Source organism: Microtus pennsylvanicus, chromosome 12, assembly GCF_037038515.1.
Source record: "Microtus pennsylvanicus isolate mMicPen1 chromosome 12, mMicPen1.hap1, whole genome shotgun sequence".
Classification (NCBI taxonomy): domain Eukaryota; kingdom Metazoa; phylum Chordata; class Mammalia; order Rodentia; family Cricetidae; genus Microtus; species Microtus pennsylvanicus.
This window is the reverse complement of record NC_134590.1, coordinates 87,336,015-87,360,423: the sequence shown is the minus strand read 5'-3', so window position 1 is coordinate 87,360,423 and position 24,409 is coordinate 87,336,015. Positions and strand designations below refer to the sequence as shown.

General features: G+C 38.9%; 1 protein-coding gene across 6 annotated transcripts in view; it reads left to right on the top strand.

The window, feature by feature from the left end:
* Positions 1 to 24,409, top strand: part of Ccdc85a (coiled-coil domain containing 85A) — a 195,735-nt gene that overhangs the window by 135,566 nt on the left and 35,760 nt on the right. For 5 of the 6 annotated variants that reach the window (XM_075942438.1, XM_075942439.1, XM_075942436.1 and 2 more), the window contains exon 3: positions 17,565 to 17,641. The exons of the other annotated variant lie outside the window; for it this stretch is intronic. In XM_075942438.1, coding sequence (XP_075798553.1) covers positions 17,565 to 17,641 — 77 coding nt within the window. The remainder of the gene's footprint in view (positions 1 to 17,564; positions 17,642 to 24,409) is intronic. 6 annotated transcript variants of the gene reach the window in all.

Sequence of the window (24,409 nt, the reverse complement as noted above, 5' to 3'; positions counted from 1 at the left end):
TTCCCTACAGCAGTGAGGGTGTACTCACTGGAAGCTGTCCCTCCCTGGTGCGAAACAAAGGCTTGGATTGTCTGAGACAGGAATTTACATGTGTCTAGGCTGAGGAAGACCATGTGGGTAAATGATTATATGCAAATGCAGAGTATAATCTTATTTTCTGTTACATCACTGGGGTAGAATAGAAGGAAGCAATCTATTGGAGAGGGCAGAGGCACAGGGGTAGTGATATGGTGATATTTAAGACACAGGTGGCAACAGAATGAAATGCATGTAATGAAACTTATTATATGGTAGATACAGACTTAGATGGTGGTTAATGAATGTACTGGTACTGTGAACTTCAGAAAATTATAAATGTCTATTATTATTACTATTATTATTATTGAGATTATAATATAATTACATCATGTCCTCCTTCCTGTTATCTCTCCAACTCTCTAATGTATCCCCACTCTCTTATTCTCTAAGCTACACTCATGAAGTCTCACCAACATGGTTTTCTCAACATGGCTAGATCAAATGTCCCCCTTTTTATATTCCTCATTGTGGCGGAAACTTTTCCAAGCTTATATGAAGGGTAGAGCTGAGCTTGTAGACTGATTTTTTTCTCCAAATCTATCCACTGGGCCATCAAGATGATAAGCACAAAGAGACTATTATTTTAACCCTCAAAACCAAAGGCAAAACCTTATTAGCCCAGAATCAAAGAGCTCTTGCTTTAAAATTATGATGTGTACTGCTTCCAAGTAGTTAATTTTTCTCTGAGTGTTTTAGGAAATACATTCCTAGCCTGATCACAGTGAACAGATATGAGAGGATGATTTATCTTAATGATAAGTTGACTCCTCAGGCACCCCACATAGACTGCATCTAGGCCAATCAATTTCAAAGAAATTGTTATGTAGACTAAGAAAATTAATCTGTCTATAGATAAGTTCTACTGGCCTTTTTTGAAAAAATATATACATTTGTAAATGTGAGAAGTATTCAACATTTGTCTTGACTGAATTTACACAGACCCCGGGTCTATTGTTTTACTCTGTCTTAATGTTTTTGGTGCTTTCTAAGGACAGACTGCAAATGAAAAACAATCTATCTTGTGCTGTTCCTTGCTCTAATGTAATGATTCAAGAAGCCTTCCTCACTCATTCTGCAAGGCCACGTCTCCGTTGGCCTAAGCTGTTAATTTTGGCAGAAAGCAGAGCTTCTGGGAGAAGAGAGAAGGACTCATGCTGATTCTATTAGCCGATCTTCCTTTTGCTTTCATTGCCTTAAATCTTGTGTAATTTTGCTTATTCTTCCAGGGAAAACAGACCCATCATTCTTTGTACACTATGTCTGTGCTCCTATGGCTGTGCACCCCCAGAAGAGCCAGGAGAGGTTGACATGAATAATTAAAGAAATGGGTCAAGAGATACCCCTCTGGCCAGGCTCCTTTTACCCAACACGTATGAGGATATTTTTATTAAAATTATATTTCTTTCTAAGTGTATAAATGTTATTTAATTATTATTACTTTTAATTAGGTTGCATCACTAAAACCATATGGAACCACATAGACCTTTTTTTTTAATCCTATTACAGCCTCAAGTGGGATGTTTCACTTATACTATGTGGGCTGATACTTTATTCACAGTATTTTCTAGTTTATAAGTCAACTGCTTGTACTTTATGTTGGCTCTCGTTGTCTTGAGCTTTATGGGACTAGGGTGATCTGTTAAGTGTTTTCCTGTAGAAAGACGTGTGCATTAGTTTAGTCATTTACGTCTTTGGCTTGACGACTGATATCTAACTTGGGTCCTCTCACAGGCATGAAGGTCACAGCCTATTTTAAATTTTTATGGTATTTTTTTAAACCTCAGATTTATAAATTTCTTTTTGTTTATGAGTTAAGGTCTTTCTTAAGCACAATGACTACGTACTGAAAATAGGTAACTAAGGTAAAAATTGAAAGATTTTTCAGCATCATCTGCTTTGAAAGGAAAAACAACACTTGTCTTTTATGGAGGTAAAAAATAGCTATTGATTTTAAAAAGCCATTTTGTAATACAGCATGCAGTACCTTCAGAGTGATCTAAAAATCAATCTGAAAGATAGTGAAAGCTGCACAAAATATAACAGATTCCATTGTCTGGCCAAAATGAATTTAAAGTATCCTTTTGATGGAATTTTATCTAGTGCAATAAACCATTATTTTAAAATATTGTTTTTTTAGTTATAAAATTGATACTGTTTCAGTCTGGTTTTCCAGATGCTGTAAACATTGATATATTCTTTGAGAGTTCATAGAATTTTGTTGTAAAAAATTATGGCTCTGTCTCTCATGTATGTGTGTGTGAGAGACAGGCATGCACACACACACATACACACACATGTGCATACAGAGAGAGAGGAGAGAGAGAGAGAGAGAGAGAGAGAGAGAGAGAGAGAGAGAGAGAGAGAGAGTAGGTATATATGGAATGTGTATGTACGGTTAGTCATTGACATCACACTCCTTGTTATTTTTTGAGTCAAGATCTCTCTGTGAATCTGTGGAGTACAGATTCAGACAGGCAGACTGGGTAACAACTCCCCTGGTATGCCCCTGTCTCCACCTCCCAGGGCTAGCATTACAACCACAGTCTTTTGCTGCGCCTGATTTTTCTTTTCTTAATATGGGTGCTAGTCACTGAACTTTGGCACCTTTTTGCTTGCTCAGCTAGCGCTTTAGCAACTGAGCCATCTACCAATAATTTTTACTTTTAAAATCGTTGTCTGAGGTAACTGATTTCTTCCTCCTGCATGCTCATGACTACTTCCTCTTGGTGATGTACATCAGATGACCTTTTCTGTTTCTCAGGATCAGTGTCAACAGGTTAGTAGCCATGACTTTAATGGAATTAGCGATTCCATTTACTCTGTCTTTCTTAATTGCTGAAAGACAGTTAAGAAAGCAACTCCTGCTAGTCTTTGGTTCTATTCTAAGTCTCTGGGCTATCCAGCCTCTGGGTCCGGGCCAGTGTCAGGATCAGGCATGGGCTCCCTCTCATAGACTGACTCTCAAGTTGGACCAGTCATTGACTTACCACTTCCACAAGTTTGATGTCACAGCACATCTTGCAGGCAGGACAAGTTGTAGATTGTAGACAGGTTTTTCTCTGGGACACCAGCTCACAACAACAACAAAAAATGACATGGAGACTTATGAAAGCTCAGCCTTAGCTTAGACTTATTCCTAACTAGTTCTTATAACTTAATTCAACCCATGTCTTTTAAGCTATGCTCTTTTCTGTGGCTTGGTTACCTTTATTACCTTTACTCGGTAATGCACATCCTGCTTCCTCTTTGGTTCGCTACTCTGCCTTCTTCTAAGTATTCTCTCTCTGCCTGGAAGTCCCACTTGTATCTCCTGCCTTGCTATTGGCCATTTGGCTTTCTATTACACCAATCAAAGCAACACATTTTCAGAGTGTATACATATCCTACAAGGGTAGGTGGAAGGTTTTGTGGCTGGGCTGGTGTCCTAGTCCCTCCAACTGGAGGCCTTGCCTAGTTGAAGAAGATGGCCAGTTAAGACTCCATATCCTCCATTATTATGAGTCTTCGCTAGAGCCACCCTTGCAATTTCCAGGGAGTTTCCATTATACTGGGATTCTACTCATCCCTGAAATGTCCCCAGTTCTACTCTCTCTCTCTCTCTCTCTCTCTCTCTCTCTCTCTCTCTCTCTCTCTCTCTCTCATCCTCCCCCACCAAATGATCCCCCTGTTCCCATCCCCACCTACCCCTAGTCCACCATTAAAATCTTCTTCTATTTGCCTTTCCCAGTGAGATTGTTTCATCACCCCTTGAGCCCTCCTTGTTACTGAGCCTCTCTGTGTTTCTGGATTGTAGCATGATTATCCTTTACTTTACTGCTAATATCCAGTTTTAAGTGAGTGTATACCATGTTTGTCTTTCTGGGTCTGGTTACCTTATTCAGGATGACTTTTTTTCTAATTTCATCCATTTGCCTGCAAATGTCATGATGTTATTTTTAACAGCTGAGTAATACTCCATTGTGTAAATGTGCCATATTTTATTTATCCATTCTTTGGTTGAGGTACATCTAGGAGTGAGCATGGATCCTCTCTGGGTCTGACCTATATCCTCTAAATATATGTTTTGGTTGTGTAGCTTGGCGTTTCTGTGGGATTCTTAGTAGTGGGAGTGGGGGTGTCTCTGAATCTTTTGACTGCGTGTGGGACCCCTTTCTCCCTACTCAGTAATCTTGTCCAGTCTTGACATGAGGGTATGTGCCTAGTCTTATTGGAACTTGATATGCAATATTTGGTTGATATCCCTAGAAGGACTGCACTTTTCTGAAGGGAAACAGGAAAGGAGTGAACCAGGAGGTAGGGAAGGGACTTGAAGGAGCGAAGGGAGGGAAAACTGAGGTTGGGATATAAAATGTGAGAGAAGAATAAATAAATCAGGTAAAAACGAAAGCAGTTCCTTTGAAATTAAATGGATCAGTAGACACTCCCAATTGTCTCTGTCCATCATTTCCTCCTTAGCCTGTGGACTGGAGTTATATGAAGCCTGGGGAAATTTCCAGAACTTTCACACAGACTAGCATCTGTGTTAATCAGTCTACTAACATTTTGCAGTTTTAAGCATTTGACTGGGGTGGCTTGCTTGTCCTTCACTTTGTCTGAATTGTGTGTACCCAAAAGGAATCCTCAAAAAGATGAATAACTTACAATTGGAAACTGTGCTTTTCCTTCAACCGCTGTATCAACTGAGTGACAGGTGGCATTTGGGACTAGGAAAGGGAAGAGAGTTTAAATCTGGCCGTCTATACAGTACTTTTCGCATTCTGCAGGAAGTGCTTTATGGAGGCCTTTGGGGCTGTCCTGCTGGGGTTCCTGCAGTGAGGAGTAGTGTCATGCCCCAGGATAGGCTTAGGTGGTTTCAGGCCTCAGGTTGTGTTCAAGAATTATCTACAGCCTATTAGTTGTGTGACTTTCTTAACATTTCTAATTGTTTCATCTTCCACCTAAGATGAAGATCACACCGACATCATGGTTAGTCATGTGGATTAAATATAGTCAGTCTTGTCTATTCTTTTTATGAAGTGATTGACATGGGAAATCAAATAGAAGTTAGCAGCTATAGTGTTGCCTCATTTGTTTTTGTATGATAAAATTGATTATTCTGCTGTTGCCTAGTAACTGTTTAGTGAAGACAAAAACAAAAGAATCCTTGCAAGACTAGAGAAGCCCAAATGAAACGGGTAGCCAGTGAAAACTTTCCTGACCAGATCTCAGGAAGCTTTCAATTATCTCTGTAATCAAAGGTTCCAGAGACTAGAGCGGCTATATTAGGTTAGCTTATACTTAGCAGGAAGTTTTAGATTCATTAACAGTAGCATAAAACCTGAAAGCTTAATATTCCATACATGTAATTTTTTTTCTCTGTATTGCTTTTTACAGTTAGTAACAAAGTGGCCTTCCTTATGGCATTATATATGTTGTTAGACTTGTTCTCACTCCGCTCCTCCTTCTGCCCCCCATCTGTTAACCTCCTTTCTCCTCCAAAGAGCTTTTTCTTTTGTTTGCACGTCACATGAATTCAGTCAAAAAATTTTCTGAAATTTTAAGTTAGGTTAAAAAATGCCAATGATCAAATAAATGCTCAATTTAGTTGTGACAATTTAAAATTTTTCATTAATTTTTCAAAAATTAAAATATAATTGTATCACTTTTCTCCTTCCCTTTCTTTCCTTCACCCCTTCTCTGCTCCCTCTCAGATTGAGTCTGTTTTATTATTATTATTATTGATATGTATCTTTATTTTAAATCTGTCGCTGTATATCTATCATCCATCTATAGCTATCTATAACTACATATATCAATCATATATATATCAGTGTAGGAATATCTTGCCATGCTGGTCATGAGCATCATGGCAGTGTATTGATGGCTTCCCTCCCTTGGCAGCTTATGAGGTTCTCTCTGGTACTATGAAAACTAAAGTGCAAGAAAGAGACTTTCAGTTTAGACCCAGATCAAATTGTCTGAGTCCTTTGTCTGAAGTGCGTGGAGTCTTCAGTAATAGGCAATTCACTTCAACCTCTCAGATGCGACCAAGGGTAACGGCGATAACTGTTGCCATGTGACTCTGCTCACTGTAGTTCTCTTTCTGCTCCCGTTCTTCAGCACAGCTGTTTGCTATTGGCCTCCACATTTAATAGAAAACTCCCCTCTCTTCTTTGAGTGCAAGACGTGGACTGCCTGTTCACTATCTTGCCTTAGTTGCCCATTTTCTAAGCTGGAGAGGAACAAAACAGACCCCCTAGTTTCAGATGCCAGTCCTTCTCTTCCTCCAGGCTATTACACACTCATCATTACTGCCCCCTTAATCATTTTTACCAAAATATAGCATGTATCATCATTTTTCCTTAGTCCCTCACTTATGTGCTTTGTTGAATTACTTCCTAGAGAAACTCTGAATCTGTTTTTTTTTTGCATCATTGATATGAACTCTTATGCAGCCCTTTCTTTTCTCTCAGCCCATCTGCTACAGAGTATTATTCAGTGACCATCAATAACCATTCTTTTATCTCTTCTCCCCATCCTCTGCACAAGTCAGAACAACCACTTTAAGGTCTGAATAAGGCATGGCTTTGAGCCTCATCTCTTCCTTCCTCCAATGGTTCTCGGCTACAAACAGCATAAACCCTAATTCTTTAGGTGCTTTATTTCCCTTTCTAAGAGGCAGGTCCTTCACTTTTCTGTTTTTCTATGCTCAAGCCTTTCAGCTACTCTGCTTCTTGTACTCTAGTTTTCTCCCTGTTTTTTGAATGCCTCCAGCTCATTCCTGTTGTGGAAACATTAAAATTCTATCCTTGTTTCTTGGAGATTTCCTTTTAATGTGTTTGTATTTGTATGTGAATTTTGATACACAGGTCTTGTCTGATGATTTAAGTGTAAACTAAAGATGGGATATATATATGACAGTGATATGTGTGTGTGCCTATTCTCCTTACTACAATATTCTTTAAAGAACAAAAGAAAAGTGGAGTCTATGAAGTGTGTCTAGTACATGAAAGAGGGCCTAGAGCATAGTGAATCCTCAATAAGTAGACTGATTCACAATAATTGAAAAACACTTGATAAATATGCTAATACAGATAAAAATATTTCAATGTATATAGTTTTCCCCTTAAGCAAATTGATTTCTAGTGATTAGTTTAACCATGTAAAATGTTGCATAAATGAGCATCTTTTGCTATTGTTTCATAGCTAGCACAGAGAATGTACAGGGACTGAATTCTGCAAAATCTTTATGAATTCCCAGTAGATGAAGTTCAAGTTAATGACTCTTTGCTACATAATTTGATATTTTTATTTTTCTGAAAGGTATAATAGCAATAAAAATGCTACTGTAGGCTTATAACATATCTCTATCTATCTATCTATCCATATATATATATATATAAAGCATATTTATTACTACCAAAGAAAATAACATTTTAAAGGGTTATTTTCTTTTAGATTTTTTTTTACAGATTTTCTTCCTTGTGTATTTATTGACAATATGGTGGAGATGCATTTACAAGGAAGCCACATACATTAAATTATTACATGCATTAAAAAGACAACTGTGTTGATTGTCTTGCATTAGGCAAGGCTGTTATTGTCTCTGGGAAGTGACAATGACAGCAGCAACAGAGCTGTGGGAAGCGAGACACATCTCAGCCCTGAAAAACTAGGGTGGTGCTGATGTCAAGTAGGTCTTGGTAATTTGAAATATTTTCTGTATATTCCCCATTCTTAAGCTCGATCAATTGGTACTTACCTGCCTCTCCTTTGTGGGATTGATGTTTTTAAAGGATACGTCCAAGTAGAGCAAGCCAGACTCAGGGAGAGTGCTTGCTAGTGTGTTTTGTTTGGGGAACTTGGGCTACATTTTGAGTTAACTGCTTCAGATAGTCCAGAGAACACAAAAATTTGTATAAGGTCCTAGGGCATCTTAGAACAGAGCAAACTCAACAATAAGCTATTGAACATCGTCGTTCAAAAAACATTGTGATCATCATGGAAAGCCCAGGAAAGAACTATAAGGTGAGACCTTGCCAAACAGAGCCTGCAGCCCACATATAAAGATACAGAAATAGAAGCTGTAACAATGAGTTTCCAACTCCCAGGGTTTTAGTCCTTTTTCTGTTGCTATAATAGATTATCTGCAAGTAGCTATTTCATAAAAGAAAAGTTCTGAAGGGAGGACAGTCCCAGAGCTCAGTGCTGGCTTGACAACTGCTCAACTTCTGGGTGGATGATGGGTGTGGCACAGTGAAATGGGGCACACATGCCAGAAAAAATGCCCTATAACAGTAAAGCCACTTCCTTGATAACCTGTCACTCCTGGTGAGCCCTGCCCAATCATCCCACAAAGGCCCCACCTCTCAACTACCATTAGCATGGGATTTGCAGCATTTTCTTTCCAACACATGTGGCTTAAGGGACACATCCAATCTGCATCCTATGTGGATGAGAGCAAATGTGCAATAAAACACCATTTTATTCTAATCAGAAATTTGGGATAAGAGAGATGAACACATTTCTGATGATTATTTTCTGTGATAAAAATTAGAATATAGACTGTTTTCTTTCTGATTTTTAAAATGATTTAGATATTATTTCAGATATCCATTTAGCTACTTATTCTTTTATAGAAAATAATAATGTGACAAGCCAGCAAATATTCTACAAGGCAGCTCTCACTGCACTACAGAATAGGATGCCTGATTTTTCTGTCAAACCATTTTAAATAAACAATTCAGGATCTACAGCGTTGTTCCAAACAAATAAAAAGGACTGTACCTGACTCTGCTGCTTTCCGTTTGATGTGATGGATTTTTCTGGTATCAAAGACACACACCCTGTATGATAAGAACCTCTGCCTACAACCCTGCTCAGGATGATCTCTGACGACTTCACACCACCTCACTCAGTACCTAGCTAACCCTTGCCCTATGTAGGCTCTGACTCCTGGGTTTGTTTCGCCTGTCGGAGTAGATCTTTGGTCAGGGGCAACAGTGAGAGAGTGTCCATATGGCATTAAATGTCTCCCCATGCTCATTAATAACCAAAAGCTTTTGTGAATGAAGCCCGTTTCCAGTGGACGGGCACTCATATTGTGTTCTGAGATTTCAGAGGCCGAAGTCGTCTAGATATTGTGTTCTTCTGCTATTAATTCTTTGTCCACATCTCACATCTATTGCTCCATCTTAGTTTTATTCATTATTTATTTTTATAGATACTTTGGCGAAATACCGTAGGCTGAGTAAGTTATAAACAGTCTCAGATGCACCAGCAGACTTGGGGTTTGGTAACTGTCTACTTTCCAGCAATGGGACACTGCTGTGGAGAGGCAGGGGCTCCTACCTGCCTTATTTGCAATAATTATCATTCTATTTTTCATGATCTAGTCACCTCTCACAACCTCCCATTTCTTAAAATTATTATGATGGGGGTAAATTTCAATATACAAAAGCTTGTGGGAACATAATTATTTAGACCACAATAAATTTTTACACACACACAAACTTATTTTTTCAACCCAATAAGAAGATCTGTCAAAATTTCTTACTAAAATTATTCATAAATGGCTGGATATTTTGAGAAAATGCCTCACATTTCCATCTAAAGTTTAATATTTTTTCCCATTGATTGGAGTACTTTTGTCCATGCTTTTACTCTATGGTGGTACTTTACAGTAAATCGAGTTGTGTTTCTTGTAGGCAGCAGACAGATGGGTTTTGTTTATTTATGGATTCAGCTAATTTGTATCATTTTATTGGAGGATTGAGGCCATTGATACTTAAGATTATTATTTAAATGTCTATGGTAGTTATGGTCATTGTGTTGCTGATTTTTTTCCTTAGTGGTATTTTGTATTTTAATAATTATGACTTCACATTTCTATAGAATGATTTTTTTAAGCAATACAAAAGAACTGATACTGGAGTTCATTTAAATACAAACCCTGTCTTGCATTAAATGATTAAATGTGTGAACCTGCATTAGTAAATTATTTCCAGGGTGCATGTAGTTTTTTCTGTTCTATAGAATTTTATTGTTCCAGTCACTATTCTAAAAATTTATACTGTGCCAGTCAACACAACAGAAAATATCCTCCCACATAGAGTTTGCATTTTGGTGTGAGAGATAGACCTTACAAAATAAGCCTATGAACAAGCCAAATGATAGGAAGTGATGTAGGATTTTAACAAATAGACATAAAACAGAGGTAAGACTATGGGTTAGGAGTATAGTGTTAGGATATAGGTTAGGAGTATAGGTTAGGAGTATAGATTGTTTTAGGACTGTAGGGTAGAGGTGATGGTAATTTGCCCAGTTAAATGGAGAGGATGGAGTCTCACCTGGATGTTGGATAAGGAGCAAAGACTTGAAGAAGGGAAGGTCAGCCATTCATCTGTGCAAGAAAGGGGATATTTGAAAAGTACAGATGACTAAGGCAAGGTCTCTGAGGCAGAAGAATAACTGTGGTGTTTAGGAAAGGAAGGTCTTCTCATGTCCAAGGTAGAACAAGTAATGGCAGGAAGCAGAAGTAGCAGTTGGTCAGATCACGTGAGATCCCAGTAGATGTTAAAAGGTCTTTGGCTTTTCCGTAGATCAAAATAGGAAATAAAGAAGGATGGGGTTAGACTGAACACTTCAGAAAACCTCTGGGCTCCAAATAAATTGAGAGTGAATGTCCATCTGGAGTAGGAGGTTCAAGAATGGAAAGAGGGAAGCCTGTGAGGAAAGTTTCAAAGGCATGTTCTGAAGGTAGAGTCAACAGTGTCCATGGCTAAGAAACGGAGCATGTGAGAGAGAAGCCATGCATAAATTTTTATCAAAAGGAAAATAGTTTAAGTGGTTTACACAAGGTTTTAAAACTTGAGTGCTGTGGGAAGGTGACAGGATAAACAACCCTGCCTCAATCTGTTTTTGCTTCCTGCTTCATGGATAAACCAGGCTATGCTCATTACCTTCCCTTCTGCCACAAGATCTTTGCCTTGTCAGTTTTGGCTGTTGTTGGGGTTTTGGTGCATACTTCACCTTCATAAACTGCCTCATCTGCTTAGGACTTTACTGTCTGTCTTCCATCGGAATGTTTATTTCATAAGCACCCAGATCTTAGTTATGCTTCTTACCTAGAGCATTTAACATATAGCATCTAGAAGAAGATAGCTAACATATCTGTTGATGTTAAAGCAAGTCATACTGTACTGGTGTGGTAGACCCCACTCAAAGCAGAACTACCAGTGCCTGGGGGAATGGGAAAGACTTGGTCAAATATTGAAAGTAACACTGTGAATAAGTACATGGAGGAATCACGAGGCATCCATCCAGTGTATAACTGTTGGGCAAGTGAGAAGAGAGCTGGTAAGGACATATGGAGTGGGACAAATCTAGAAGTAGAAATATGGAGCTGCAAAGTCAAAGGTACCATCAGGGCACTCCTCACAAAATATTTGCCAGGGATTTATTTCTGAACACCTGTTGCAGTGTGCTCTGCATATGTTCAAAGAAGTTTATTCTAATGTCTGGAGAGTCTAATTACTTGAAAGCTACTTTTCATTTCTCTAAGGGAAGCATCGGGAACATTTGACTGGGCGGTGGAATGAGGAAAGGACGTCTGGCTGACGTAGATTTGACAGTTAAGGGAATTCTAGGCCAATGAGAGACTGAACTGCTTCCCACAGAAAGTATCTCCCTTAGCTCTTGTCCAGCTGGCAGGCCTCCGAAGAGTGAAATTAGCTTGAATGTGATGGACATGGGCAAATCTAATTCTACTTTCTATTTATTTAGAGGGATTGAATTTCCTTTTTGGGGGGATAGGGCGGGATGCTTATTACCTTAAAGACTGTTTGGCAATAGAATTTTCTGAATGACCTCTCCAGACAAATCTGAAAATGCTAATTTTTACAAGAATGTTTTTAAATAAGAAGAACATTAAAATATAGTGAAAATTTTAATCACTTATACTTCTATAGCTAATATAAATTTTCCATGGAAGGCTGACCTTTGCTTCTCGAGGAAGAAGAAGAAACGAGTTTTGTCAGTTCTGAAGTAATTTCTTTAGGAGTGTGTAAAAGCCTGTGACTGGTGGGATTAACATGGAATTCAGAGGAACTGTTTTAGCAGGCAGGTTTTGCTGAGGAGGTGGTCGATGGACTGGACTCTTGCTGAGACTCTTCATTACTCTGGTCAATGCTGCTCTACCAGAGCACCAAAGACTGCCTGATTTATAAGGAACAGATCTAATTTACTGGTTCACAGTTCTAGAAGCCAAGGCCGGGGGAGGGGCAGTATCTGGTGAGGACATGCTTGATGCTACATCCCTAGCTAAAGAACAAGAGCAAGAGATGGGTTTTACAGGCAACCTCCCTGTTACAGGGGGATCAATTCCATCCATGACAGGGATTTTTTGTCAGGGCCTCATCATCTCTTCAAGGCCATGGCACCACCTCTCAATTTCAAACTCGTGACAGCAGAATTTGAACCTGAGGTTTGGAGAGCATAAGCATTTGAGCAGTTCCCTCCTTTCTCTCTTTCTGTCTCAGTGCCTGTGAAACGGTATGCAAAGTGCTGGCCAGCACAGTGTTCCAGATTTCTTCCATTCCCCTTTCACCCTTCAAATGTGCCACCTCTGCTTGAGCCCCAAAGCCGGACTCTTTTCTACCCTAATGTTTTGAAGGTGTGACAGTACTTTATGTAATCAAACCTTTCAGAAGTTGAGCAGACCCTCGTCTTTGCTCCAGTGATAAACTCTCTACAACAGAGTGATTTGTGTGTGATTGGGGTTGTGTTTCCTTACAGAGAGAAACAACTGTTTCCTTTAGAGACAGAGAGGTAGAGATGGTTTTGTATTTTTATCAGCGTGCTTTCAAGCTGGCAGAGGAAAGTATGATAGTTCTTTATATGGTGAGTATGTGTCAGGAAAGTTAAAATTTTGTCAAGGGTAATGTCCATCATCAAGTTAGGTCCTTCAGAGACATTTTTATCCAGGAGAAAAGTGGGAAGCAGTGTTGAGATACCTCTGTAAAAGATGGGCATAAGTGCATGATGAGGGTTGCTCTTCATAATTAAACGGAGATTTAAAAATTGTATTTGACTATAGAATGTTGCATAATAATCTCTAAAGACCAAGTGCTGCAGTGTAATTCTCTCATATGAAAACTGTTCTAGGAGCTGGGGGACTACACGGATTAGAAAATCAGTATTGTATTCCATCTAACCATTGGAAACATTTAGAAAATACATACCTTAGTGGTGGAGAGCTGCCTCTGTGATTAAGAGTAATGGCTAATCTTCCAGAAGACCCAGGTCCAATTCCCAGGACCCAAGAAGCAGCTCACAACGATCTCTAACTCCAGTTCCAGGAGATCTGATGCCCTCTTCTTGCCTCCATAGGCAGTGCAGACACATATATGATTCTGACATACATTTCCTTCTGTTTTTCAGTTAATTCTGGAAGCATTTGTTCTTAAGAATGAGCCATGTCTGATGGCTTGGCCTTTGTTGTGTAGCTCAGGGTGACCTTGAACTTGCAGCAATCTCTGGAGAGCTGTAATTACAGGTGTGGAACAATAAACTCAATTTGCATACATTTTGAATGCTTATTTTATGATGAAGAAGTCCTATGAACTTTTGCATGAAGGTTCAGGAGAAGTGAGATACTTGGAAAAAAATTATTTCTGACTGAGTGTCTTGAGTATGTGTTAGAGTATTAAATTGAGTATCTCATTTTTTCTTTATTTTTGTCTAGCTTTTCAAATGCCCCATTGACCCTAAATATCCCAGAATGAAATGAGAAATAAGGACTTTTAGGACAACCACAAACAAATTGCCACATATTGTGTGGTTGCGGCTGTTTCTTTGTACCTGGGACTATGGACATTTTTCTGGGAACCAGTTAGTCCCTCTCTGTGCTGTCACATGACTGCTTTCCTTTTCTGTCTATAATAGGGTCATAGCACCTTTCTTGTCTCCCTGTCTTGCTGCAGCTCCACATGGGCTTGACCCTGTCATAGTTCTGCTGATCCATCCTTAGGTTCAAGCCTCTCTTTTTACAGAATGAAGTCAACATGGATTGATTTATTCTTGTGTCCTAGTATTTATTGTGTTTTTTACTGTCACATGAATCTAGATCTTTTTTCTTCTCAGCTAGTTGGAGATTTCTTAGCAATAAGGTCCTTCTTATAATACACACACACACACACACACGAGACACACACACAATAGTACTTTATTTGTCTTATGATCTTTTGGAGCATCACCGGAAGAACTGAAATGACACACGGACATCTTAGTCTTGCAAGGCTTTTTGTCACTGTTATAAAGTAACAAGCAATTTCAACTGTAAGGCCATTTTGTGGTGATTACTTTCTGATAGAAAGAAGGCTCGTGTTTGTCAATTCTCTTAGGTTTTTCATGTTCCTTGTGAGAACTGAGAGAACAGCTTATTTTATAGTCGTTTCCATTGAAAATGGGGCGAAGGAAGAGGCAGTAGGGGGAAGAGTTATAGAGGACATGGAGAGTAAGTTCTAATAATGAATGGGCTGTTTCTTTCATACCCTGCAAATGAGTCTGCCAGTTTATTTGCAGTCAGTTGAGACCAAGATGTAGCTTATGATGGGACTTTTAAAGCCATGGGATTTCATATACTTTATCCTATTGTTTTACTTTTTAAAACTAACTCATATACTTTATATCCCATACTGGCTAATTACTACTACTCAAGCTTGGATGACCTATGGTTTAGAAATAAATAAACCTTAGAATCGTAAAAGATTAACAAGACATGTATTGATTTTTATTTGATATCATAGTTGGAGAACTGGATAGTCTTTTCAATGGCTCTTGATATAGAAACCCAGGATCTTGCTGTGATGGAATAACCCAGGCAAATATACCTATCCACTTCCTATTATGGAGTGTACCCACAGCTTCAGCACTCCAGTTTCTCATGAGATTAAATACTGTCCCTGTTTTTGTCTGTAGGAGACATTTTTCTCCATACAGGATAGCTATTGTTTGTCAAGGAGAACTGTATGAGAAGGTAAGCACTTGGGACAGTTAACAGGACTTCTGGGGCCAGGACCAGCTAGGAATCAAAAAGGGAACTTGTACTTTAAGGAGTGTCTAATGACTTAGATTCTTCAGTGACTGACACAAAGTTGCCATGTGATCTTCTTATAGATGAGATTAATTCTTATAGACGAGATGAACTCAAGCTCTGTCTTTTTGCTTTCATTGTAATATGACATAATAAATGTATTTTTAAAAGCACTTCCTATCTCTTTACACCGGAGTTTATACATACATACATATATACATACATATGCGTGTGTGTGCATGCACCTGAGTGTATATGATATATGACACTTTCAATGTTGAAATCAAGATTTGAAGTAACCATGAGCTATGTTTGTTTTCTTAAAAGAAAGGAAAAGAAAACAAGGAGTTGGATAAGTTGGGAAGTGGGGACCATGATCAGAATACATTGCATGAAAGAAATTATTTTCAAACTAATTAAACAACAGCAAAGGATAAATAGATTAAAGTGACTGGATATAATCACTCCATTAAAACAAACTCCTTCCAGTACCATTTTCCAGTCTCAGTAGAATTCACCATCTTCACAAACTCTTCTCCAGTCTTTTTTTCTTTTCTTTTTTTTAGTGGGAGGGGGATTTCGAGACAGGGCTTCTCTGTAACTTTGGAGCCTGTCCTGGAACTAGCTCTCGTAGACCAGACTGGCCTCGAACTCAAAAAGATCTGCTTGCATCTGCTTCCCGAGTGCTGGGATTAAAGGCATGCACCAGCACCACCCGGTTAAAGTACTTTTAAGTTCCATGATCTCAGAGATAGTGTAGTACAAGGAAAAATACGACTGAGCTGTACATTGTGAAAAATTGAGAAAATAATCTAGTTTTCATGGCTTAAGTAGACAATTGTTAATTTCAAAGGTCCTTAGTAGGAGGCTGTTTTTCTAGAGGAGAAACTGGGTTTGTAGAACTGTGTGAGTCAGGAATTCCTCACTGCATCTTGATCTACAGAGAACTGCAGACTCAGGGTCTGTAATCTTGCCCTTACTATGCAATGTACTCTCCTTCCCTCTCTGGAAAAGTCCACAAAACATAGCTTTAACATCCCATTAAGCTTTGGTGAGAGCACATGTCTAGCGACATCTTCAGTTTCCCGTTTCCACCTGCTTATATGAAAAGTGTCTTGAGGTCAGTGTGTCAATATGTTGATGATATTGAGGGTGATTTTCTGCAGATCGTTGTGAACATGGACTTGCTATGTTTAAATGAGGTGAGCTTGTTTCATTTGTGAATTAAAAACTGATACTTCTCATATAAAATGCCAGCTTCTTGCTTTTGAAGCCCTCAAAAAGGAAATGAGTTCATCTAAGCAATTCCCAGGTAAAACTAGTAATAATTTTTCATGCTGAATTTCAGATCACAGCGTTAACGCATAAGTAGCTAAAGCTCCAATGACCGACACTTTTAGCATATACCATTAATGTGATTCAGTTCCTTCATTTGCTTTTCTTGTGTGTTTCTGAGACCCCAGATCATGGAGACCCAAGGGCGATCTGACGCTTCATTGTTAACTACATATGGGGATATGAGTTGGATGGATTGTTCTGCCATGTGCTTTTTACTACACCTGAAATGGGTCTGTCCTTGAATAATGTCCGACATGCATTGCTAAATGAGACATATGAATATTGTCATTTTAGTAAAGAATTCTCACTAGTCACACTCTTCCCAGTGCAAAACTCTACTCTCTTTCTTCTGTGACCCCTCTCATGCCAAAAAGCTCTAAAATGCAGGCTTTGTCTATGAACAGAAATGGAACATAACAATCTGAGTGTCCAGCATCTGAACTTTGAAAAATTTAAAGCAAGTATCAATTGCAATTCTGTTGCCTTTAGTTTGCTTAAAGATTGAAGAAGAAAGACGTAAAATGGACAAACGATGCGAACAACAAATAAACAGAGCATGGTCCTTAGACCCAGCTAAAATCCTGGTGTAAATATTTAGTGCTGATATGGATATTCTCTTAAGTCACAGCTAATAACTTAGCAAGAAGAATAAATGTTTCTCTTAAAACTTCTAATGTCTTTTGGGAAATTGAAAAAAATCTTTGTGTTTGACACTCACTCTAGTTAAAAACGTTAAGGAAATCTGGTAGTTGATTTTGGTTACAGATCATATCACAGAAATGTCTTGTGTATGGGACAAATAAAAATATGTGAAGAGAGATTCCAGAAGTCCTGAGGCTCAACTGGTGTGAAAAAGCACAGCCTCCTCATTTACTATTTGCTTGAATACTGATTGACATTGTACAATCCTCAAAACTGTGTAGTGTGTATATTTTTTCTGGAAAGAATTTTCTTTCTTTTTTAAAGAACAAGCGAAGTAGTCAATTGGTCCAAATAATAATCAACCAAAGATATCCTTAACAGTACAGCCAACAAGACCTTGTGTATAATGTGAGTTCTTTCTTTTTAATTTTAGAATCCACCTTGTCCTATGTTAGGCAGCTGGAGGCCAGAGTCAGACAGCTGGAAGAGGAAAATCGCATGCTGCCCCAGGTGGGTGACTTCCAGAAGTGCATAGCTAGCCAGTGCCATTTGAGTTGTAGCCTTTTATTTGAAATTTAAAGTCGCAATTACATGTTCTCTTTTAAGTGATAGAAATCATGTTGTAAACAGCCATTCATCATGTAGACTGTGGTGACGATCCATGACAGCCATCATTCTCCCCAGACTCCTGAGTGGTGCACTAAAGGATGCCAATGTCAGTAAGGTTGTGAAGTAATTTAACGTGAGGGAGGGAACAACACTCACACTGCCCTTCGCACCCCGCGTGCGAGCCGGTGGGTAAAGGGAAGGGACTCATTTACATTGAAATTTTGGTCATTTATGAGCTAAGTAAAGTTGTTGGTTAGAAGTTCATACTTTAATTAAATTAGTGCTTTCTAGAAGTTTTTGATTAAATTGAACTCATTTAGTGCAACGAAGTGTAACGACAGTAATCGGCAATGTTTACTTTGGAACCTCATTATCTGTCGCTGGTGAGTGGAAAGTTGCGTTTCTTTCTTTTTTTTTTCTGGGATATTGAACGGCTTGTCACATATTTCAATCACAATATTGTTTCTGTAGCTGTTAAATTGGTAAGAACGAGGCTGGTTTTGTGAGGTGGTGGTTTTCAGAAAAGATTTTCTTGAGAAACTCAAAAAAATCCACAGGTTGTAGGGTATCTTCCTGTCTGACAAGAAGGCAGTGATGCTTTTAAATATCTTTTATGAGGCCGGGCGATGGTAGCGCACGCCTTTAATCCCAGCACTCGGGAGGCAGAGGCAGGCGGATCTCTGGGAGTTCGAGACCAGCCTGGTCTACAAGAGCTAGTTCCAGGACAGGCTCCAAAAGCTACGGAGAAACCCTGTCTCGAAAATCCAAAAAAAGAAAAAAGAAAATAAATATCTTATATGAGGTTTCCAAGAAACAGATCCCCCAAATTCCTTCTACCTTTATGACCATTTGTACGTGACCAAGGGAAAATTGCCCTCAGCTAATGAGTAAGCGATATTTTAAATAAAACAGATAAACACATTCTATTCAAAGAGAAGATATTTAAACTTGAAGGCAGAGATGCTTGGGAGAACCTTTTGGGGTCTAATAATTTGGAGTTACTTTTAAAACTTTGTTCAGTTGTGATGATTTGGGCTGTTATGAATGAGAATGCTTTTCTGTCTCATTCATTGGCCAAATTATTTCTAGAAATCATGGAATTAATGAAGTGAATCTTCTCTTTATTCTCAAACTTCTCCTGTGCTCAAATTCATCATACCAGAAAGGACAGTTTGTGTTGCAAAATAAGATATTGATACATTTTTTCTTTTATGTTCTTCCTTACTATTCTGTTTTTCCCCCAAATATTTCCTTTTATGTTGAATTTATAGTATGACTGCACTAGAATTCTTGACTGAAAACATTGAACTTCTCCCCTGTTATAAAGAAAATTAAAAAAGAAAAACACAACTTATGCTTGTTATATCTCAGGCAACTATAAATTTGAAAGAAAATAGGAAACAAGAATGTAAAACAAAATAGTTGTGTTTTCCTTTTATTAGAGATTGGGTCTCATCTCAAACATTAAAATGTCAGTCGTGTGCCATCTTGTTTGAAAAGTCCAACTGATGAGAAAGTGATTTTTTTTTAATGTGAGGCTTGTGGGGGTGATATTGTATGTAAAATTACATGCTGCTGTGCCCCAGGGCCTGAGTTTCATCCCTAGGTTCTCATAGGTGGGAGGAGAGAACCAACTTCTGCTGATTGTCCTGGAAACTCCATATATAGTGTGGCATGTGTCCATATACATGTGCAATAAACAGTAAATGTAATAAAATGTTTTTACACCTGTAAAAATAAATATAAAACTCCTGAAGGAAAACAGATGCTTTTGGGGGTATTTCTGAAGTATATGAATACTTAAATACATAGGGCTGCATATTAAACTGAGGAAATATTATATAACCCCTCATATTAAAGTATTGGACAAAGTGTCCAATTATATGCTTTTAAACACATAAGGATTTTGCTCTCAAGAAAAGTCTTTGTCTTGTCTTTCCCCTAAAATATGAGCAGGAAGACCATGTTTCATTGAACCTGTGATATTGATATAAACAATGTATTTATTATATATAACATAAAAGAAAAACCATACCACATCAAATTCTAGATATTAAACATGGCAAACAGTTTTGCATATTTAACTAAACATATTTGCATATCAGCTTAAAACAAAATACATTATTTGAAATGTATGCCAAGAATATAACGGGTCTCAGTTTACAAACAATGCTTAATTTTTTAAGTTTTGAGTATCTCTTTCACTGATAGCTAAGGTAGTTAGATGACAGAACTGCTGTTTTAGCTGACCCTGTAAGTACAAGTTCATGCACACACATACACATGAATGTGCACACACACACACACACACACACACACACACACACACACACACACACATGAAAACCTAATAGGGAGCACTATAAGTTGATCCCAGAGAAGTGAAATTCTGTAAAGGTGTTCACTGAGAAGATTGAGACTTAGGCTGGATGGCACTAAGGCTTGCCTAGCTTGCTTTTAGATATTTTGTGTACGGTTGCAAATAATGTCTGAAGACCCTTCTCCTTAGAGCCTCTCTGTACTTTCCTGATGTTGGCTGATGTGCAAGGTCAATCCAGTGCTACATGCTGACATTCTGCATAAATTAGTCTTGCTATTCAAACACTTGATTTTCAATTATAAAAGCTTTCTCACTGTGCCTTGATTAGAAGGTATCTTTTATTCCTAAATTTATTAAAGAGTGCCCATTTGTCTTTGGATTAATGGAAATAAGAATGTAATGGCTAATTGGATTCTTAAGTATGTCAGATTCCTTTGAGGCTATAGCCAGGTTCATTTCTGATTGTTCAGTTTAGCCTAATTATGTTTGGCAATTAGAGAAGAAGAAATCTCCTCTTAAAACACCCACACTTCTTCTCTATATACAACAGTTTGTAACTAACAAAATCACAACTGTAAAAGGTTGATAGAAACAAGCCTCTGTCTTTTACAATTTGGGGGGTAAAGTATAAATAAAGACTGGAGTCCATATCCTTTAGCTAAGCAAAGTTAATCAGGTCCCATAATGAAAGGCTGAGTGAATAGAACAGTTGCAAGATGTTGGACATAATGGAGTTGGTTCTAACTGGTGGTGGAGAGTTTCCCACAGGAAGTGGGGTGGGAGCCTGACATCTGCTCTGCAACAAGGTGTCCAGAGGAGGTAGAGTTTCTTGCACCCCAATGGTCATAAGAGTACCCTGTAGTAATAAGGGTGGCAGCGGGGCTGCGTCCCCAACACCCCAGCCGCTTGCCCGGCTAGCTCAGTCGGTAGAGCACGAGACTCTTAATCTCAGGGTCGTGGGTTCGAGCCCCACGTTGGGCGCCATTTGTAGTAATATGAGCGGCGGCGGGGCTGCGTCCCCAACACCCCAGCTGCCTGGCTCGGCTAGCTTATGCCCCGAAATAATTACATGGACACTGTATTCTTTTAAACACTGCTTGACTCATTTCTACCTAGCATCTTCTAGGCTAACTCTCCCACCTGGACTAGCCCATTTCTTATCATCTGTATAGCACCGGTCTTACCGGGAAGATTCTAGCCTAAGTCCATCCTGGGTCGGAGCTTCATAGCATGCATCTTCCCTGGAGCGGGTAGCATGGCGTCTCTCTGAGGCTTCTGCTCCCGAGAGGAGAGCTGTGGAGTCTGCCCTCACTTCCTCTTCCTCCTGGCATTCTCTTTTGTTTACTCCACCTACCTACGTCCTAACCAATAAGATGGGCCAAAGCAGTTCCTTTATTAGCCAATGACCTTCCTCCATCATTTCCCCTTTTTTGGTTTAAACAAAAAAAAAAAAAAAAGAGGAAGGCTTTAACTTTAACATAACAAAATTACATATAACGAAACAGTTATCAAGTAAAAGTTACAATAATCTTTATCATAACTAAGGAAAACTATAACTATAACTAACTATTCTTAACTCTTTGTAGTAATAAAGGTGGTGGCGGGGCTGTGTCCCCAACACCCCAGCTGCTTGCCCGGCTAGCTTTACCCGAAATAATTACACAGACACTGTATTCTTTTAATCACTGCTTGGCCCTTAGCTCTAGCCCTTACTGGCTAATTCTGATATCCTAATCAACCCATCTCTAATAATCTGTGAGCACCGGTCTTACGGGGAAGATTCTAGGTCAGAGCTTCATCGCGTGTGTCTGCCCGGGATAGGGGCATGGCGTCTCTCTGAGGTGTCTGCTCCCGAGAGCAGAGCTGTGGAGTCTGCCCTCACTTCCTCTTCCTCCTGGCATTCTGTTCTGTTTACTCCACCTACCTACGTCCTAACCAATAAGATGGGCCAAAGCAGTTCCTTTATTAGCCAATGACCTTCCTCCATCAGTACCCTGCCAGGATTATGGAATTGTACTTTAAATCATGTTTATTGGCACTTTTCAATGACATCTAAAGGAACAATCATTTTACTATACTTAGAAAATGGAATACTGTTGTTAGATACTTTATTTTTTTAAAAAATCCTTTTTAAAAGGCCAGTATCCCAACAGCAAAGACTAACCGAACTGTTCTTGAGCACTAATGTGAACAGTTTACTAAGAACACATTAAAAATACCTCAAAGGATTGTGTATTGCTCTAGCAATCCATGTAATGCTACAGCTGTTCACACTAACCTCTCAGTTCCCTACATGCATATTGGATATTATATGAACCATCAGTGAAAATTGCATGGTATTTAAATAAATGTAGCTGATATATATGCAATTTTATTGGCTTAATCAAAAAAGGTAGAATCATACACGTGCCATAAATGACATTTATAAATAATAGACCCAGTGTGGTATGAAGTTATAGTTGTTTAAGGAATTTTATGTCAAAATGAAAAGTATCGCATCTGTTTTTCTATAAACTCATATATAAATTCAAGAATTTTTTCTGGATATAGGGCCATAGAGTCTCAGAATTGGACAGAAACTTACATATCCTTTACTATAACTCACATTTAAAGAATAGACTATCAAGCTCATAGAGATTAGGAGTATTTCCCTGGACAGACATCTAGTTAAGAAGAGACTCAGGAAGGTACACTTAGATTGACCTGATAATCTTGACTGATTAATACAAGTCCATATAATAAAGCTACTAAATCTATGATTTTTGTTTATCTATTCTTATTGTCTCATTTGTTCTTGTCTTAAGAAAAATGTTGTTTTTGTGAAAGCAACAGCACCCATCACAAATATGAGAAATCCCATGTTTCACAGTAGTGTTTCTTCTTGGAGCATGTCCAAGATAGCTTAGAATCATAAAGTTGAATTATGTAATCACATGTCTACATAGAAAATTCACTCATAACAGTGTGACCAGAGAGACTTTCTGTTCATGGGGCTGAAATGGCTCAGTAAGCAGAGAGTCATAGTGGTGATGCTCAATTTGAAATTAATTGGCTAGCCCCAAATCCCAGTCTCATTTAATCTGCTCATTCCATCATTGCTGCCTTGATGGTCATGGGAATTTATTAATTTCACTGTTTCTGTGCTGGTCTGTAGTGACGAATTCTCTTCAACTAGGTATCTTTAATTGGCTGATGTACTTAATGTACTTAACGTACTAAGCTGATGACCTTAATGTAAATTGTGGTGCTGCCCTTTGAGGGTTTTCATTGCTAGTCATATATACCCCTGAGGTAAACTATCTTTTTTTTTTTGGAAGAATTGTCCTTCCCTATTTCATATTGACTAAATTTCGCATCACAGTGAGTGGTAAAAGTGAAACAAACAGTTTGTGGTAGGTCCAAAGCCAACGGAGTGCATTTTTTCCAAGCCCTATTGGGAAATCTGTTCCCTTTGATCAAAAGCTCTGGCAGCAGCATCTGTTTGGCAAGCACTCTGTGTTCTCTGTGCCACCCAGGCCCTTCGATGTACCTGCCCACCTCTTGAGAGCTGGGTCCAATACAAGCACCCAGTACTGCCTGGTGTTCTTGCCCATTTCCGGGCTGTGTTGCAGCAGACCTGCCTGGCAGACAAAGCTCTGGGATCTCCACCAAGAAGTGCCCTTTCAGCAAACATGGCTATTTCTGTTGTGCTGAAGTATCTAATTTTAGGACTGGCAATGAAAACTTGCCCTCTCATGTAATTTGGTCACAATGTGGTTTCACAATGCCGTCTTTCAGAGCTTTGAGAATGAATCAGGGCTGTTTCGGAACAAAAGAAAAGAACTGTCACTATTGCCAGAAGTGCTGGGAAGGGTACACAGGAGCGAAGGCAATTGTGCCTCTTACTTCCATGGCAACACAGTCCAACTGCGGATCTCAGAACTGTTACTTCATCTCTCCTGGATGTGTACAAGCATAGCCCCGTGACCAGGCAGAGGTGGCAGGACTCTGACAAATGGGGACTTTGTCTCTCTCTTTTCTGGAGTAGAGATTATTATATAATTCTCTTTGTCTTTTTCCTTGTCACATTTTCTGAGTATATGTTTTGTAATCTTGTAGGGCTGTAAGTACAGGCTTCTTTTTGGATAGAAATTACTCTTGGTGGATTACTAACAATCTCTCTCTCTCTCTCTCTCTCTCTCTCTCTCTCTCTCTCTCTCTCTCTCTCTCTCACACACACACACACACACACACACACGTCACAGTGTAAGCCTTTCTGGGATACTTAGAGCAAGTGATGATGTTCTTCAGCTACTGTTTGCATGGAAGCTTTTACTCTGGCATCTTGTAGAGTAATGGGTGCAGAATTC